The sequence below is a fragment of the Centrocercus urophasianus genome, unplaced genomic scaffold (genome assembly GCF_019232065.1).
Source record: "Centrocercus urophasianus isolate 14NV4802_14NV808 unplaced genomic scaffold, USGS_Curo_1.0 seq_2, whole genome shotgun sequence".
Classification (NCBI taxonomy): domain Eukaryota; kingdom Metazoa; phylum Chordata; class Aves; order Galliformes; family Phasianidae; genus Centrocercus; species Centrocercus urophasianus.
In genome coordinates this window covers 14,483,589-14,503,778 of record NW_024884755.1, presented here as the reverse complement: position 1 = coordinate 14,503,778, position 20,190 = coordinate 14,483,589, and the positions used below count along the sequence as shown (strand labels likewise).

Here is a 20,190-nt window from a genome sequence, read left to right as displayed (position 1 = left end):
CATGTATGAAATACTAACATACAGGTGTGATTACTGCAAACTCCTATCCAAAGAGCCCCTGCAATTCAGGCCAAACCCCAAAGCAGCAACACACAGTCGATGCATCTTTAGACTGGCAAATACATATTCTTCAGAGGAAAGACAGCATATGAAAAACAGCACCACGTTTATTTCACTTAACGCTTCCTCCTTGGCTATATTTAAGGACAAAACCTTCAACATGGCAAGAGCAGTATTTCAATAAACAAACCCTGCACTGTGTAAGTCCTGCTGCTTTTGGATACGTTCCCCAGCTCCTTTTTAAGCTAACCATTATTTAGTGCAATGATCACTAGAAAACTGCTACCAAATCCATGTATTAAAGATTCAATTACTAATACGGATGATATTCTGAAAAGACAATACTAAGGAAAAGCCCTTTCTTGTTTTAGTTACCAGGACTGAAATGGCAGTTTCTTCAAAAATGTTATACAGAAATGCATTTGACAGCAAAATCTTTATTGGACTTCGGTTTTCCATTGTGGATGCCCCATCCCTGCAGGCATTCAAGGCCAGGCTGGATGTGGCTCTGGGCAGCCAGCTCTGCTGCTTGGTGACCCTGCACATAGCAGGGGGTTGGAACTGGATGAGCATTGTGCTCCTTTTTAACCCTGGCCATTCTATGATCAATTGCTTAGTAGAATAATCAGAAATTTCTATTGGTCACAGGAAAATACATTGCTGTCAATCTCACATACTGCAAGAGCTCTGCAGTCAGCAGTATTGTTTCAGGGTATATATATATTTCTTTTCTAATGAAAACAGGCACTGCTCTCCTACTATATATGTTTTTTCTTTTACAAGTACTATTTATGGAAATATTTAGCAGGCCTCTGGTTTGTGAACTAGTTTGTATAACATACTTCAAATTCACACAAGCTGAAAAAGCAAAAAGGACTCTGCATACTAACAAATCAGATCCTGACAGAACTGTGCATCACACACCTCACGCTGCTATAAAAAATAAATTCTTTAAACCATTACACCCTGATAGGCATCTAACAGTCAAACAAAGACCCAAGGAGTGCTTAAAGTCACCCAGGCAGAAGGTGCCAATCCACACATTTTCCATTCCAGGCTTTTTCCATTTCGTCCCTTCCAATTTCTGATGCTTTCATTTGGTAGATTTCTACCAACATTTCTGCATTCAACTCTTCCTATCTCCACCCTCAGCCTCAGCAGAGGAAGCTTTCCAGCATCACAGCAGGAGATACTGTTTCTGCTGCAAATGGTGTGACCTAGTTTGGAGGCTAAATAAAATGGGTGTGGTGGAAGCAGACAACAGATGTCGCAGTGGTGGACTGTGTGGTTCTGTTGCTCATTGCAAGTTTTTGCCTTTTTCAGTATTACCTCCACATTATTTGTTCTGGATTTCTGCAGAAGACAGCATTCTCTACATCTTCCGAGTTTAATGGAATCATACATAGACAAAGATTCCAATCGTGATAAAAAAAATACCATAAGTGTTAACAATACCTTGGGTGCATGAAGATACCATCAATGTGGAATTGCAATACATAAAAAATTGGCAGGCAACCATTTTACGGAAAATATCATTTTATTTGCCAGCTGTCTGACTCAAATCCCCAAGGAAAAATTTCAGTGCGTTTCACAGTCAGAAGGTATGAGCCCACATTATTCACACCTCTCAACTGAATATCTGGCAACACAGGGAGTCAAACACCAGCAATTAAGCGTCCGCCTCCAATTTAAAAATAATTCTTCAAGTCTAGCATTTTTGTTTTGGAATATGCTTTTAGTTATGTGTTTACATTACTTTCGCATTAAATTATACATTTCTCCAAGCAAGTAATGAGGCATCCCTTTCAAAAAGTACTCTTTCACTATCTACCTTCTGCCTTCCTCTGGAAACAGACCTGAAGGTAAGCAATGGCCCACATTCTTCTCATTCCTGTACCATCTTGTAGAGATTTACATTTTTCCAAACTTCTCTGGCCTTTAACATTTTATTTATTAACTATTATATGTAACTTCTGTTCTTCTGGGAAGCACATGTGTTTAAACAACCACAAGTGAACTATTTCTTATTATTTAAATTCTTTTCCGGACGGGGTTTAACTCTCAGCTAATCTCACTATCCATGGAGTGTGGTCACAAGAATTTGTATACAATTTTTTTGGAACTCTTTAAATGTTAATATCAACATACAAAGCATACATTTCAAACTCCACCTCAATAAACAATTCAGGAGTTTTGTTCACTAAACTGATTCAGACTCTACAGTAATTCAAAGAATCTTTTGGATCAATTTTTTTTTTTAATTATTCTAATTATCCCTATCTTTGATTCACTTGCTAACAAATGCTTCACAGTAGAAATGTTCATCTGTTAAGCCTGAAGAAATTGTTTTTTTCATCCATTGTGAAAAACAGAGCAAGAAAAGCAGAGGAAGAAATTATCTGCAAAGGCAAAGCAAGCTACAGTCTCAACAAGTTTTTAATAAGAGTACTACCTTATGTGACCACCAAAAATATCAGTTATTGGAGTCTGAACAAAGTCAGCCTGTCGAGTGACTGAGGATTTGTTGCGAGGTCCCACTTGCTCCCATTCATCCTCACTGCCTTCTCCTTGCTCATCTTGCTCCTCTTCCTCGTGAACAGCCTGAACCTCAGGGCCATTGGAAACGGAGAGTTCTTAAAGTGAAGAAAAATAGTTTTGTGTTTATTTTCTTTTCAAATAAAACATGCAAACCGATACAGAATTTAAAAAGAAAATATATATTAATTATTTTCAGAAGATAAAACATTTTCAGAGATTACCCAGATTTCATAGGCCATAGATTTGAAAACATAAATGAGAATGAATATATTCCTGGCCCTCTCACATCTGGGCATATCCAAGCATCAACAGAATGCAGCTCACTAATGACTGTATGTAAACAGATGCAGTTTTCTAATAAAGCTTCATATATTTTTAGTTATAAGTTTATGGAGTAGAAAAATAGAAAGTGAAGTGTTACTCTGGAAGCATAATTATGGCATTATTAAATACAACTCCTTTTCTGCACAGATATTTTACAGAGAACCCAAGGCTTAGCAAATATTATCTTTTCAAGTGCCAAAGTCAGGAGGCTAAAGAAGGTTTAGCACACAGCCAGAGAACAAAATACTGAATGATCATTTTATATCATTAAAAATTTCTACCCTGCTGAAGAGAAATTGGTAACTGGTGACCTGAACTCTGCACTTGGCTAAGGCTAACTGTGTTTTGTTTCATTTTTAAAAGGGGACTCAAACATAAAGCCTCTGGAAAATAAAATGGTGTTTTAGACTACATACAAATGCAACACTTATTTCAAAGAAAACTTTTCTCCATCTTTGTCAGTAAGACTTTTGAAATCATTTACTATGCTGTGTTGAATTAGCCATTATTCTAGAGTCTCTACTTCCAAAAAGAGATCTTCTTCAACAGTGGCAAAACGCATTTCTATTTTCAAATCTACCATGGAGAGAGCCAAATCCCCAGTGAACAATTTTAATATCAAAATGAATCCTTGAAAATATGTCATTCCATCCCTACCTCAACATCCACTCTAAAAACTTTTCTATATTACGTAATTAACATAAAAATAGCGGAAACATTTTTACAGACAAATACTTGAATGAAATAAAATTTGCAACAAAGAAAACTAACTTTCATTGTGTGGAGAGAGAAGTTTCTTTAGGGTCAGCATTTCTTCATGTAGTCCATTGAGAATAAATCCCAAGTATTCTTCAGCATCCTCTTGCCTGCCCTGAATAAAATGTTTCTTCAGTAATTGAAAGCATTGCAAATGCCATATAATGTAAAAGCAGATGAGACATTCAACTCCTGGCTTCCCTATTGATTTGGCAAGTTTAAAACACTGTAACCTAAGTAGCTTATATGAAAGTCAAAGAACATTTAAGTTTTACTATAACATCTGTTCACTCCTACTTCAAAAAAAAAAATCAACATGAGTTAGTAACCTACCAAATAACCTAATAAATGTAAGCAAGTTCATATTTGTGCAACTTCCTTTGGAATGAACACCAACAGCTGCAATCAAGCCGAAACTAAGACATTTTGGGTCATTATCTGTCATCCAAATTGAAACTAAACTTTAAGCAGTGTCTTAGCAGACCTCCAACCACCCCATGCTGAAAGCCAAGCAGAAACATACAACTGCACATTGCTCAAATAAAAACCAATGTTATCTCCTCTACAAAAATAGAGGTTGTCCTGTTCCCCTTTTCTTACGATTCTGATACACCAAACTGTGCAACTTATCTGATAAACACCTTCATACAATGTACGACCCGTGGTAGTCCAGTATAATTACAATGAACTGCCAACTGGTTCATTTTAGAGATACTTTGGCACAGAAACTGATGTATGGCTTTTACATTGTTCTAATGATAGCAACTGTTTTGTGATGCAACTACAGAAGTCAAAGATTGTGAAGTCACACCTTCTCTGACAGACTTGACTTGATAACCGTCAGAAGTCTATAGATATACGTAGGTTCAAAGGCAGCTCCTGGTCGGATGTCCCTCACAATTTTATCACCTAAAGCTGCAAGATAAAGAGAAGTACATATAAGTAGCAGCATATAGAAGCTTTACTACATTCTGCTAGTGATGTGTGAAATAAACATCACAGATTTTGGAACCCCAAATCATCTTTTATAAACAGTTTTATTACAGTTTCAGCCAAGTAACTCAAGTTCAGGATCCTTAAGACACAACTCCTCTCCACAACACTTTTCAGAAAGCCGCATTCTGCACTGACTTACTCATGTCTGGAAAACTCAAAACTCTCTTTTTATATTCAACACTATGAAGATCACAAGAGTATCTATAACATCACACACACACACACACACAAAATAGTTCTCCTATGCATGTTTTTTCTATTTAGTCCTTTTGCTTTCAAGTGTTTATAATTTAATGGCTCACTTTTCCTCCCTGCAAGAAGAAAAAAACGACAAAAAAACCCAACCAAGAAACACTATGACCCGTTTGACATAAAAGTTCAACCTAATGGCAATAAAATGCATCAGAAAAAATACTTGAACACTAAAACACAATTAAAATGACCTAGAAGTAAAGTTGCATAAGACAGTAAGATTTGTTTTACAGAAACAAAACTTTAAAACAACAAACCACAGAAATGTCTGAACTGTTTGGAAATCACTGGAGCAACCAAGTCCTCATGGCATTTTCTTATAATGTTACATAAACACATTCCTGAAACTGATTTTTATTTCTATAAGTTTGCAATGTAACAGATTTGGTTTAGAGACAAAAGAATGAAACTTCTAAGAATGTACTTAGATTGAAAAACACTCTATTCCTAACTATTTAACTGTCACTGGCCTTAAACATATATTATCAAGAATGATATACTTTCAAAGTTTTCATACTGCTATAGTACACACATAGGATGCAGAAGAATTAAAAGCCATTGTCTGCAGGCATTCCCTAACTGCTGGAGAGATTTACTCTGGTCCTTCCTTCTTCTGAAGTCATGTGAGTGTTGAATAGTTAAGAAAACACAATTGAGCAAGCTGTTAAACAAAACAGCTGGAAATGCATGAAGAAGGAAATGGAATAAACACAGTGAATACCAAACAATTTTGTTAGGAAGGATATGTTCTCAGAAGACAGGCTAACAATCAAACAAACCCTTAAATAAAGCCCTATTCTTACTGTGCTCGCACACTGGGTCTACCAAACGCAAGGCCTAACACATGATTTTTCTTTATACAAAGCACCAATAAAGAAAAACAAGCCACTGGCAGGAAACTAAATGTAAACTGAAAGATAGCAAGAAAACCTGAAGGGTTGAAGACCCGCAAGGGGGATCAAGCATCAGCATTTAAAGGTCTGAAGTATACCACACAGCATGGATCCCTACCCCAAAACTTTCCAATTGTGCTTTTAAGACCTTTTTTTCCCCCCTCCTCCCACTCACCTTGTTTTGCTTTAGGAGGTACAGGCATATTAGTGAACTCATTCATTAAACGAACACTGAAACAGAACGGAAGGAACAACTACACATGAGCAGCATGTTAAGACTTAAAGGGAAAAATCATAAGATTAGATCATTTTTATTACTGACAGCCAAAAATCCTAGACTACCAATACAGAAATCCAAATAAAGTTCAGACGAAAACTAACCAGACCATTGCTAACATGCTGAGATGGGAAACCAGTTCTCACAGCTCACTTTTGCACACAGAACACTAATTAAAAACTATACTAAAGCAACAGGAAGTATCTGCCTTCACAACTCACACATAAAATACTAAGTTCATTATGAAAGCCAGCTGTCATTAAAAAAAAAAAGTCTTCTGTATGTATAATAGCATTCATCAACTACAGTAAGCAATAATTCCTTAAATAATTCTTAATGAGCTTAATCAGATCACAGATTTTGTTTTAAAGAAGGAGCTACTTACAAACTGTCTATCATTGGTGTTGACGTACACGGCCGCTGTGATTTTGAATACATTGGAATGGACTTCATTAAATGATACATTGGAGGGCAAGCAACCAAGGCTTGCAGGGTCTATGCGGTGGCATTAAGGAAATATTCAGAAAGCAACCTGCCTATCAACCAAATCACATTCAAATAATATTAAAGATTATATGCAAACTTCATTCTTAATCCATTAACTACAGTGGAAACACTGGATGGTGAAATACTTCGCAGTGAAGACGACTGCAACAGCTGCAGGGAACCCTGGATGCTCAGCTCAGTGATCCAACAAACCCCTGGACTTTGCAGATGCTGACATTAAACACCTGAACAGTAGCACAGCATGTGAAGACAAAGGCTTTTCTAGAAAGCTTACCAGATCCAACCAGGAAAAAAATTAGAAAAATTAAGCATATTATATATTTACATATTCATTTTCCCAAGGTAAGGATACAGCATTGATGTAGCACCAGTTTCCTTTGTTGATCAGCCCTCGAGGTTGCAAAGACACTGGTTTATGCACTAGTTTTACATTTTCCAGTAATTCTGCAGAATAAGAAACGGTACATTTAGCATCAATTAAATGCACATGCTAGCAATCAAAAACAAACATTTGCTGAGGCATTACAAAATAATACACATCAGTCAACAAGATTCCCAGAAACTTTAGCAAGTAAAGCTGATATGGAAACATTGGCTTACAGATTTCAGTAGACATTAGCTTATGGCACAAATATCTTCAGTGCAAACAGCACAGACAGGTATTAGCACACTTTTCTGAACAGTGTTTTATTTACTGCTTCTCAAACTGATAGGATTATACGATAATATAGTTCTCACTGTTTTCACACATCTGAATAGATCAGCAATGCAAGTTTAAAAATGAGAAATCACAGCACCTAAGTTTAAGTCTGTCACAGTTATGAAGTGGAAAGCAACCAGGGGAGCTTTTCCTAGAAGTCTGACCTGTTGTTTGGGTACTTAAATAGAACTTGTTCAAGGAAAATATTGGATTTGGCACATTTAAAGCTTGGGAAAGATGGACAAGTAGCATGTGCAACTACACACACACACACACACAAAAAAAAAAATCAAATAATCACAGCAATTCCCTACTGGGAGGATTATTTGGTTTTATAATAAACACAAGGGCTTCTAAAGTTTTTCAGCCAGAGGGTGGTGAGGCACTGGCACAGGTTGCCCAAGGAGGCTGTGGATGCCCCAGCCCTGCAGGCATTCAAGGCCAGGTTGGATGTGGCTCTGGGCAGCCTGGGCTGCTGGTTGGCGACCTGCACATAGCAGGGGGTTGGAGCTGGATGATCACTGTGGGCCTTTTCAACCCAGGCCATTCTGTGATTCTAAAGCCATCATGCTACACACCGCACCGTGGTCCCTGCTGACAGTAATTCTGATTAAAACCAGAAGACAGATCTCAGTGCTCTGTTATACATGGAACCTGGCACCTGAAAGGGCACACAGCACAGCTACAGATGAAAACTCTTCCACATTGAGACACATTTGCCATGAAGTTGTTAACACTCCAGTTTTTCAGAATACACTACTAATGCAGCAAAGTCCACACCATTAAATCTTCTTAATATAACTAATCACTGTTTAAAATAAGGACAAAGACAGCGAATATAACTCTTACTTAACATCAACCAATAGCTTTGCAGGTTAAATGTATCTTTCCCCATCTCCTGTCACATCGAATAAAAATATTACCATGATTTTAGCATCCTCTTGTGGTCATAAAACTAAACAATGTCTAAAGCAACTGCAGTGAGTTTTCTTTCAACACAAAGATGTTTGTTTTTCATGATTACATCCCATACCACATTTTCATACCACATCTAAAATTAGGCAGTAATATTTACAAGAGCATCATAAAAAGGCAAAATACACTTACAATCACGAGAAAAGTCTCTTAAATAAGTGTCAGGACTGACTATAAAGCACACATCACTAACCAGAAGGAATTCACATCCCTTTTGTTGGTACGTAATTATGAAACATGGCTTTGGTTTGAAAACAAACCTAGAACAATGTTTCCATGTTTACTGTAGCACTGAATCTTTGTGACAAATGAAGCAATTCTTGCCTTATTTGCTACAGTCTTGGGAAAGCAATGAATCACTGCAGCCTTCACAAATTTCTTTCAGATATTTGACGTTAGAGCCATAGTGAGTCCTACGGTCTCTTCGGAAACAAATAAGTCCTAATTTCCCATGCTTGCTGAAACAACATGGTTTTTGAATGTTACTTCTCTCCACCACAGTTGCATCTCCCTGCAGAACTAAAGCCTGAGGAGGTGCCAACTTCTTCAAGTCCCCAGCAGTAACAACAGAGTTCTAAGAGCCATCTTCAATCTTTCCTACATGAGCTAGTATTAACACAAACCGGAAATATCATTTAGCCTTCTTCAACTTTACTAGGGACAAAGAGTATGAACTCTCTAGAATTTACAGATCCTCTTACTCCCTGCTACTATTCCCAACTACTTTTCCTTCCTACTGTCTGCATGCACTTGATTTCTGTTCTGACACATCCTTCCACACTTATCTTTATTGGATTTTACCTCCTAATTTAAAAGCACTCCAGATTTATTCAAGATTTAATGTTTGTGTTCCTCATGTGAAATTCTGCCTGAAGCAAAACAAACTTTATATGCACTGTTGATTCCATCACCTACACAACAGAAGCACTGCAAGGAAACAGGATTTCAAATATCTTTTTAGATTCCCTCACTGAATTTTCCTGCATTTTCAGTTAAGTGACCATCCCGTGACTCCTTGCCAGATGCACACACAGCACATCTCAGCCACTTACTAAAACTGAGTAACATGAAGCCTATTCAAGTATTTTACCTACTAGCCCTGATTCTCACCTCTTTATCCTGTGAGCTTTCATTCACATTTGAGGATTAAGAAGCCACGGGCTTCTGCAGGCTGAATGAAATAGCAGCAAATTAATTTCAAGGTGCCTGTGAACCATTAATCCCCATGTAATCACTGGTGAAATTAATCTGTCTGTGGAAAAGACATTTTTGTTCTTGTGTCTCAAGCACCTGTTCTCAAATAAAAGCTGTACAGAAGGGCCTCAGAGCTCCAGCAGAAGACTTGCTCCTTTTGCTTGTTGAACTCAATTCATATCTGATTTGTACTTCTTTATGTACAAGCAAAGCACTTGATGTACTTCTTCCCAAGCAAGACTAACATTTAAAAAAAAAAAAAAAATGAAGAAACTCCCCTCTTTCCACTGAGCAAGGCACTGTATACATGGAACGCAGATCATCAAGGAACCATTTTAAAGTGAAATCAGGTGCATGTGATCTAGAGTGTAACTCCTACCTAAATTAACCACGATGAGAAGATGGATTCCTTTCCACTGAGAAAGGATTGATAATCATATTATTCCTCTTCAACAGTGAAGGTGTAAAGGAAAACTGCATGGGAATACTGCTATGTCAATATACTAGAGACAAAAGAAAAGGCACTGCTCCCACCTGGTGGCAAAAAACTGTACAGAAACAGTCAATGTCTACAATGCTAAAGCTGCAGCAGCCCAGACAAGCCTACAACTGTGGTAAGCAGTTCTACTGTTATGGTTGCCACAAAACAGTCTTAAGATTCATCATCATCTGACAGCTGAAGTTTCTGAAAGCACGAAGTCCTCTGCATGCTCAGGTTCTTACAAACCACCATACTTTGATACAGTCAACTGTGTTTGTGACACCCAAGTGAAAGAGACACAGCATTAGCTTTCCCCTCAATAGACAGTCATAAGCTGTGAAACCACTACTGAGTGAACAAGTAGATGAGAGGCAGGTACACGCTGCAGGCTGTTCTGAACAGAAGTCTCCCCCCATCAGCTTCCAGTTGCAGTAGAAGAATGAGCTTCATCTTGATGTTGTCACATGTGAGCTGCTGCTGTGCTTGTAAATTAACTTGTGGCACAAATCAGTGGGATTTCACACAAGGTTTTCCACATGGACTATTTCACAATTTCTAAATAATTCTTTTTTGTGTAGTGACAAAACACAATTAACAGGCTATTTTTCTTCATATTTTTGCAGTTTCAGTTGGAAAACAATCACATTCAAGTTCTAGTATTTCTCATAACAACCACAGACAATACCAAGAGTCCAAGCCTTTATATCACATAATCTTTCTAAACGCACCCTTTGGACAGTTTCTTATGATTACCCTTTTAATAGACCATGATAGCACTGTTTCTGAATAAAATAATATACTTTCAAATGGTTAAAGACAATTCCTCAATATTTGGAAGATGGATCATTCCAACAGCACGTCAATAAACCCAATGACTGTCTCCTGAATTGGAATTTTTGAAGCAGAACCTGTTTAGCCATCACATTTATGCTACTGTAAGCAAGCAAGAATTTCAGCTGCTTTGGAATAAATACATTAACACATTTTGCTGCAAGGCATTATACACGATCTGCACTGGGTAATATGACATAATCTTTTCTAACACGCCCTCCCTGCAACAATATCACACAGCTGGATGCAACTAGTCTGTTGTTTAAACACACTGTTTGAAAAGTGGCAGTATTTTTACTGCACCTGGCTCAAATGATAACACCTTGCAATACTTACTAAGGTAAACAGCTCATTTAAAGTTACACCTGCCATAGCTGCATTCTAACAGTCACTCTAAGAACCTTCCCTATCAATACTGTACACTCCTGTTCACAAGCAAAGTTAATAGTACTCTTCTAACTGTAACATCCACTCGTGTGTAATAACTATACCTGCAATCTTTATGGCTACAGGATCCTCTGAAACTGGAACAGGCCCCTCTTTGACTTCAACCTGTTTTTCAGGGACCAGAGTAGATGTGGCAGGAGGGGTATACTTAGTCTCAACATAGACCACAGATGTGGAAGCAGAGGGCTTGGAATTGTGAAAAAGACTAGCCCACGACTTCGCAGGCTGATTAACAGGGACTGATCCTGCAACCGTGGCTGTTGCCTCAGTAGTAGGTGAAGCTTCCTCAGGCTTAGCTTGGTCTGAGTCAGTGCTTTCCACAGTGTGCAATTCTACCCCATTGGCAGCTGTGTCCTCACCAGAGGATTCAAGTGTTTGTCCATTAGTAACGCCATGACTTTCAGTAGTATCAGTACCAGCATAAGGCTGTACAACAGCTGTCCTTAAAGGGCTATCTCTGCCAGTCTCTGAGGGGATGCAAAACTGTTCAGAATTAGTAACCCTGCATACCTCAGGCTGCCCTGCAGTCCTGGTATTGTCTAGTGCGCTAGAAACAGAATCATCAGAAACAGCTTCGTGAACGAAGTCCACAGAATTGTCCGGGCTGTTGCAAGTCCTTGGGGTGGCCAGAGAGGGGATGTCCCCCGTCAGTTCCGTATCCTCAGTGCTGATACTGTTAAGCCCCGAGGAATTTGCGTGGCCATTTACAAGAGCTTCTGTGGGAGCCATGCCATCACTGACATCTTCCAAATAACTGTAGTATCCAGGGGGTCTTTTTTTCTTCTTTTTACGCTCCCTCTGTCCAAGGCCTCCAGACAAGCCGTCATTTTCAGCATTAGAACCACTATCCAGAGTGAGGGTTGGGTCAGAGAACTGGCAGTCAATTGAGTTGTAGTTTGTTTCACCCAGGCTGTCATCAGGGGTTTTCTGAGCAGGTGCACAACTGAGAATGAATTCTGGAGCCTGAGGATTCAGAGTGCTTGAAATACTGTAGTCGGTGTTGTTTAGGACAGAAGATTCCGTTTCAATAACTTCATTAACACCAAATTCAATTCTCTGATATTCCTCCCCTGAATAAAAGAAAGTAAACCTGAGTTACTGAATGACATCCATCAAAAAAACACAAAAAAAAAAATCAAGAAAAAAATATATTTTCCTGCAACTCAGAAAACAAGCAACCCTCTCTCGAACAACAACCATTCTTATTCTTTGCATCAAGCCTAAAGACCATTTCCAAAACATCACTTTCCTGAAATCTATGGAGCACTTCTTAAGCAGTTTGTGATTTTCAAAACTGTTGCACTGTTTGTGCAAGGAGCACCTGTTAAACTGACCCACTAAGAGCAACTTAAACCCAATGACATCAGAAATATTCTGAATTAAATTAGTTACTGAACAAGTTCGTACAGAATATAGTGCAATATTTAACCCCACATTTCTTCCAAAGTCAGCTTTTTCCACAGAAACCTAGAAAGCACAAGCCTTTAAAAGCTATCTCACATTTTTTCTTTTCCCTGGCATGTAAAGATTTATTATAACCATCACTAATTGAAAAATACTTTTAATCGTATGGAACCGATGTGATTGCAGCTTTTTGAACTCTCTGCTCATCAATAATTTACCACGTTTTATGACAGCCAAATCCACGGCTAAGACATTGTGATGTATTTCTCACCTTAAGATCAGTCTCATATAACAGATAAACCCCACTGTAAGTCAACATTTAACTCATATGCACAGCCTGTGCCGAAAAACTGGTGGGTTGCATTTTATGAATTCATCCTGACATCTTCCTTTAAAGAAATGAGACAAATACTCCCATAGTAAGCTGCAATATCACTGCATATTGTCAGTCACAAAGCATCGCAATTTCATGGAACTCAGTTTTACAATGCACGTGCTCCAGCTACTGCCTAACTTATTTATAACTATTTCCATGAAGAGATAAAATTAATGAAATTTTGGCATCTCTGATGCCAACAGAACTTTAACAGAACTGTTAAAGGTAAGTCCACACCGTAGTGCTTGCTGGTCATTTAGTTTTGCAGGTCTTTCTATGATACAAAGGTCGCTGTTTCAAGGACGTTTTTACATCCTATGTTCCCTCAAAAGATGTGAAGCTAAAAGGCACATCTCCAACTTCTAAGACTGTTATCTAAGGCTGTTATCTGTTATCCTCCTATGGACGGACAGTGTCTAGAGAATATTTTGATACGTAACTGTCAACAAAACTGTTCCAAAACCTTTTAAGTGCCATCTAGAGAAATCATCTGGGAAAAATACTAACCAGAAAAAAAGTGAAATGCACAGCTTTATATAACACCAAATGAAGAGTAACACACATTCAACGTGTGCTGAGGTCTGATACATGCAATAACAATACTACAAATTAACAAACAAACAAACAAAAAAATCAAGTAATAATAAACATTTTACATGATCAATATCTCACACAATTTCCAAATATAATTTCATGCCAATATAAAAACGTAAATACAGATGTTAATTGCTTTTCTCTCAATGCTTTATTTAACCAAATGAGAAGTAAACACATCTGATGTCTCAATCTTGCTGCCAGTTAGACTGAAGGAAACTTGAAAAGAGAGAGAAAAGTCTCTTATCATAATGGTTTGATTACTTTCCTATAGGGTGCTAACAAGAGCCTGAACTTCAGACCTGCTCAGCCCTCCCCACACACCTGAGTGAATGCATTTTCCAACACCACGCCTGTCAAGCCACCTTTCACCAATTAATTCTGCAGTCACTGCCTGTCACCAGAAGAGAGGGCTCAATTCTCTCTAAAATCAACGGCTCAGAGGCAGGGAGGTGGGAAGATGCTGCCAATATCTACCTGAGAGGGAAGGGCTGGGAGATCTCAGGCATCACCTCACTCTGCTCAGCAGTAGCAATAACTGGCTCACCAGGGTTGTGTACAGGGTGACTGCTCACAACCAGTTACTGCTTTGTCTGCTTGTAAATGCAGGGCATAGGTTTTAAGGGACACTATTGCAGATTAGTTCATCTCCTTCTGTAGTAACTTGTTAGCTCACATATAAACTGAGAGCTAGTTCTCCACCACTGGTGACGTGTAATATTCAACAATGGTAAGAACAAATGGCTGCACATTTCAAATTCCTACCAATTTCAAATGATCTGGAACTTGTTTCTTCTTCAAAAATCTCAGTTTAAAAAAAAATAACAATAATTGCTTTGAAAGAAAGACAGAGGTTTCCTTTTGTGAGTTAACTCTACCACAGCCCAAAGTGAGAGGTCTCAGGTATATCCTCCTCGCCAGCTCCTCCTGTAAGCTTCCATACCTGCGCTGCCCAAAACTAACCTGGTGAAAAATAGTCCAAGAGGGTATTTTCTTCTGTTCTGGTGGACTAATCAGCTTACCATGAACTAGACAATCACAAGAGCCAACCCAGGGCAAGAAGAGAGCAGAAAACAAAATATGGCTTATCACTGAGCAGAAGGTTAATTTAGCTGAAGGCACAACATGAACTCCATTGGACAAAATCTAGCCAAGAGCACAACTGATATTCCAGCATTAAACACAAATTAGGAGATCGCAAGCAAGGAATTTAACTTCACACCTTACAGCAGGAATTAAATAATAAGCAGCAATAGCTACCCTACAGTTAGTCTACAGGCTGCCTGGCAGAAGCTCATTTGCCAAAAGATCGTGTGAAACTCCTCTGAAAAATGAGGTGATTTTTTTCTATTTGTTTCGATTTTCCACTTGGCTTCTGGGCAATTTTATTTCAATCTAGTTCACAGTACAATTGGAGAATGGACTGAAACAGATGCATCTGTCAGGAACAACATGACAGCATATTGAAACAAGTATCAGCAAATGCTTCCAGGACAAAGTCTATGTACAATAACCAAAGCTGTGAACACTTAGTACCAATTAGTGTGAATATTAGAGCTTCAGCTGTGATTCGATTATTCCTAGTAAGTATTAACAAGTCTTCTAATTATGTAATAAAATTAAATGCTGAGATAAGTAGAAAAAATTAGGCTATGGAGAGACAACGTGGTCAGTACGTGTCGTCTCAATGTAATTACAAATATTCTGCATAAGCACAGCATTCCATTTTAGTTGCCACAGTTTCTTCTGCAGCCACCACAGCGATAACATGCATGCACAGTACAGTGCAAGCCCATTAAAGACACTTCTCAAGCAAAACCTAATTCACTGTCATTACCTAATCTCAAGGGTGGGAGGGACTCTCTCAGGATCTAGGAATGATCTGAAAAACATTTGTACAAACCAACTTTCTGTACAGCTTGTTAACATCAAAATCTATGGTTTAAATCTGTAGTTAGACAAAGCAGGGGAAAAGAACTGGGCACCCCTGCCACCAGTACCAGTTTGGACCACCATAAAGCCCTTTTAATGAACTTGTCAAACTCCTATTTAAAATTACTTGGGATCCTAAAACTAGTCTTACACTACATATAAAGCTGCCTGATTTCCAGTAGTGCTTTCAAGCAGGGCCTCTTGTCCCTTCTATAACTATCTTATTTGCTTTTAAATGCAAGGCCAAAGTTGCTAAGCATAATACCTCATTCTTAAATATGTGCATTTGGGTCTCTGTAAGTACTTCTGAGTAATGTCCAGTTAAACATCTGGATTAAATGGAAGAAGATCTAGATGACATTTGTATCATTCTCACTATGTCTGGGTAAATCCCAGCTTCCTTTATGTTCCCTAAGGTTCACAAAAGAAACTCCAGTAGTTCCTTCTGTACAAGTTCACCAGCAAGACCAGCACTTCACAGTTTTACAGTTACATTCTACACTATTTGAGCAAGATGTTAAGATTGTGGCAGCACAACTGAGAAGTACATCCACGCTGATCAGCTGATGTTTAACACAACATCTTCAAACAGTCCCTTATAACATATGGGCTTTAAAAAAAAGCAACCTGATGATACACTGCTGAGTTCTAATGAAAAAAACTAAAGAGAACCTGTATAGTTTTAGGGAAAGTTCCAAAACTACGTTTTCAGAAGTGGATGCTGAATTCTCACCACGATGAAACACTTACCTGTGGACTTAATGCCGCATGGAACTGTTTCATTGTAAGGGGGAAGCTGTATAAAGAAATGAAATAAATTCTCATTAATAACAGTTTCATTTGAAACATCTGGATACCTCAAGCATAACCCTGCTGTTAAGGTCTAATTTTCTGAGAGTGTGCCTTGAACTCATGGTTCTATATTTAGAAAATCCTTTACTGTAGCTTCAAGTGTCCTTGCAGATTACCACCATTACTGAAAGATAAAGATTATCTTGGTTACACACCATAGGCTCATCAACTTCTAAACCACTTCACCTCGCAGGATCAAGATCCTCCTTCATCAACTCACTGCAGTTTTGAAAACAAGAAAAAAATCTTCCTTTCAAGTAAAAGCTGAAGCAAAGACAGACCATATCACTCAAGAAAGAATAAAAACAGAGCTTTATAGGAAAGGTTTAGGTGTGAATATCTTCTGACTCTTGACCTGGTTCAGCTACTAGCTGAAATGCTTCAAGGGTAACATTCTACCTAACATTGAAGTAATTACATTTAACAAAAACAAGTACTTCTGATGACCAATCTAAGCAGAACATAATCCCAGCACACAGAAACCATTTGGATTGTAAACTACTCCAGTATAAAACACTGGCACCGTTTTATGGACTTAAAGATTGACAGAACCTTTTCTAGTGTACAATCAGAGGTGGGCAATTTCTAATTCCTCCACTGCCTCTCCCTAGTCTTCCCCAGCAGCTGAATGCCTTCCCTCTCTTGTGCCTGCCACTGCTACATAGCAGCCCCACAGCTGCCTGGAGAACAGCTGAACTCCTTCTCCAGTGGGAGACATCAGGCAGTTTGATGGGGCTATAATATTGATCTATCTAACAGCACAACAAGTTTCAAGGGCATCCAGTTAAGTCTTTGCTTCCACAGAACTAAAAATCCTTACATGCTACCTATTTAAAGCACTGTGGACAATGGTTTATCAGCTAGCTAGAAAATACTTATATAGCTACATTATTAGCAATGCACATAACAAGGACGTATATTGTAAAATCCATCTGTAAACAACAGAACATCTTATCAGTACATCAAATTTCCACATCAAAAATCAAAAGGGAAGACATGCTCCAAGCTGTTAAGAATCTATAATCTAAATTAGCACTGAACACAGATTATATGTATTTTTACAGTTAAGAAAAAAAACTACCATTTAAATCTACACTCCTCAGTCCACAATGAAACTTGTAATCCATTCCTTTTTCTGATTCCAATGGCTTACTAAAATAACAGGTGGAAAAAAAGGACAAAAAAAATACAATAGCCCACCTCCTGGTCACTATATACACCTGGGTAATCAGCACCACGTGTACAGAAGAGATTTCTGAGTTTACTTGTTTCATGCAACTGGGTCATCTGAATAAATTCAACCAACTGATATCTGAGAGAACATATGTTCAGAAAGTTACCTCAGAAGAGAATTATAGACAACCTTTAGCTTTAATTAGTCTCTTGCCTCCGACGATAGGTAAGTAAGGGACTTCAGAAGGACACCAGCACCAACAGGTGCTGGGACTCCCAGGGCTGGCACTGTCCTCAAACACAATGTATGTCAAATACCACCTCAGTTTTATAATCTAGCTCTTCTTTTCCATCATCCAGATAATTAAAACATTGAAGTGAACCAGATCAAGGACAAATTTAAGGAACATTGTTCATCAGTTTTTGTTTTTGACAGCTAACCAGCAAGCAGTGCTCGCTCTTGAGACAGGTATTTGAAGCAGTCCTGCTTCGTTTTACACTGAAGGTTCATGCTTCCTCAACATGCTTCGTGAGAGCAGCTTTAAAGAAGCTGAAATCCAACATTTTCACGTTAGGATACCTGCTGTGTGACACAAGCATCACGCTGCTGTTACTGTATTTAAAGGTGAGGAAACATAATAAAAACAGAAGAAACATTTTACCTGAAAATCTGTTCTACACTGCTTCCCATCTCCCAGAGAAGATACAAAACTATCCCTAAAGGCAAGTAGCAGTTATCTTTCAATTTCTGACCCACTGCCTACAGTCTCTAAGCATCTTTACTGCTGATAGAGGTATACTACACTAGTTACACATTCTCATTTCTCAGATCTCATGCACAGCCCTTCTGTTTTTAGAGTAGGTTTGATAATTAGAGTTGCTTCTGAAAATACTTAAAACACACAAAAAACAGCTTCAAAAGGCTCAAAAGATTTAGAAGCTCACCTTACTCACAAGAACACTGCTGAAAGTTATCTACATTCACCTCTTAAGAAATAGGAAAGAAAAAGGCAATTAAATGGAGGTAATAGGGATGGTAGGGATGAATAACTCATTTTCCACATCTTATTGCTACGTCAGCTACTGCAGCTCTGAAAGATGACAGGAAGAAGGCAGAATAATCCATTTCTTATTTCTAAAAATTGACTTAACATCCTCATACATGAAGACTTCTGTTCGATACCTTCAGTTTGTAAATTAGCAAGCTAAGAGAATGACAAAAAATGCATAGTTATATTTCAAATATATGCCAAGAGGTGCAGCTTTAAAATGTTGGTAAGGAAAAGTAGATCTTACCTCAACAGAGCAACGTGGAGTCACAAAGAACTGATTAAACTCATCAGGGCTGAACTCCCCGAAAATATACTACAAATAAAAGAGAAAAAAAGATTTTTGTTAAAAAAGGACTTACATTCTGTGCAATTCATACATCCATAGTAAAGTACCCTGTATTTTAAGATATTGGCAAACAGAATGGTTCATATGTTGAAAGCCAGAAACGTACCTGTTTGCATCCCAGCCCTCACTCTCCCTAAGTCTTTAGCAAACTATTTCAGCCACCTAAACTCTACACGCTGCATTTTCCTTCAGACAAGAGAGGCAGCCACAGCATGAGCTCCAGCGCAACCCGTGACCAATTCTAAACCAGCAAACAAGTGAGACACTGGAGTGGTGCCAGCTCACATAAGCCCCACACACCATCAGTTTTACCTTCTAGAACAGCACAGATACCCACACATCACTTCCCTCAGCAATGCTACTACTGAGAGAAGTTTCAATGAAAGAGTCACATGGAGATGAGACGGGATCTTGCTTTCTTATCCACATCTATGACTATGGATACTACATAACCGAAATACGTATGGCAATGTAAAAATACTCCCAAAATTACAAGATTACAGTAGTGAAAAGCTAAACTTCATTACTCCAAGAAATTCACAAAATTTCTCTTTAAGACAAAAATTAAGCTTGCTTCCAAGCAGAATCACATAGAATCACAGAACGGCCCGGGTTGGAAGGGACCTCAAGGATCACGAAGCTCCAACCCCCCCAGACACAGGCAGGACCACCAACCTCCACATTTCATACCAGACCAGGCTGCCCAGGGCCCCATCCAACCTGGCCTTGACCACCGCTAGGGATGAGGCATCCACAGCCTTTCTGGGCAGCCTGTTCTAACACCTCACCACACTCATAGCAAAGAACTTCCCCCCTGACATCCAACCTAAAAATTACAGCCAGTTACAGTTAAGCACTTGTGTTTTTCAGAAATCAATAAATCCACACCCCCTGACAAATATGGGCATCAGCTTGCAGAGCATGCCAGGCAGCAATCAATGATGTCAATGGCAACTCACAAGGCAGAGCAGGAATAATGCTTGGAGGAGAGCCTGGTCTTCTACAAACACCGGATTTGGGAATAAAGCTCTGTCATGACATCACAGAGTTGTGAAAATTTCCTATTGTAATGTTGGCCCTAGACCTACATTTGAAGATACATAATCCCCAAGAGGCTTAATTCAGAGTTAAATCTGATCTACCTTCCAACTACCCTGCAACCTACGCACAAGCTTCCTGCTCCAGCTCCCAAGAAGCAATCCTCTCTCTTTCCAGCAGTACGAATTTCAC

The 20,190-nt window shown here is 38.6% G+C and overlaps 1 protein-coding gene across 1 annotated transcript in view; it reads right to left on the bottom strand.

Annotated features, from left to right (window-relative positions):
- The window catches only part of USP10 (ubiquitin specific peptidase 10), a 44,715-nt gene that overhangs the window by 9,378 nt on the left and 15,147 nt on the right, over positions 1-20,190 (bottom strand). Inside the window, exons 2-10 of the mRNA XM_042821363.1 lie at positions 18,859-18,927; positions 16,288-16,333; positions 11,276-12,301; positions 6,956-7,047; positions 6,482-6,591; positions 5,995-6,050; positions 4,490-4,593; positions 3,694-3,793; positions 2,513-2,693 (exon numbers count right to left, since the gene is read on the bottom strand). Coding sequence (XP_042677297.1) covers positions 2,513-2,693; positions 3,694-3,793; positions 4,490-4,593; positions 5,995-6,050; positions 6,482-6,591; positions 6,956-7,047; positions 11,276-12,301; positions 16,288-16,333; positions 18,859-18,927 — 1,784 coding nt within the window. The remainder of the gene's footprint in view (positions 1-2,512; positions 2,694-3,693; positions 3,794-4,489; positions 4,594-5,994; positions 6,051-6,481; positions 6,592-6,955; positions 7,048-11,275; positions 12,302-16,287; positions 16,334-18,858; positions 18,928-20,190) is intronic.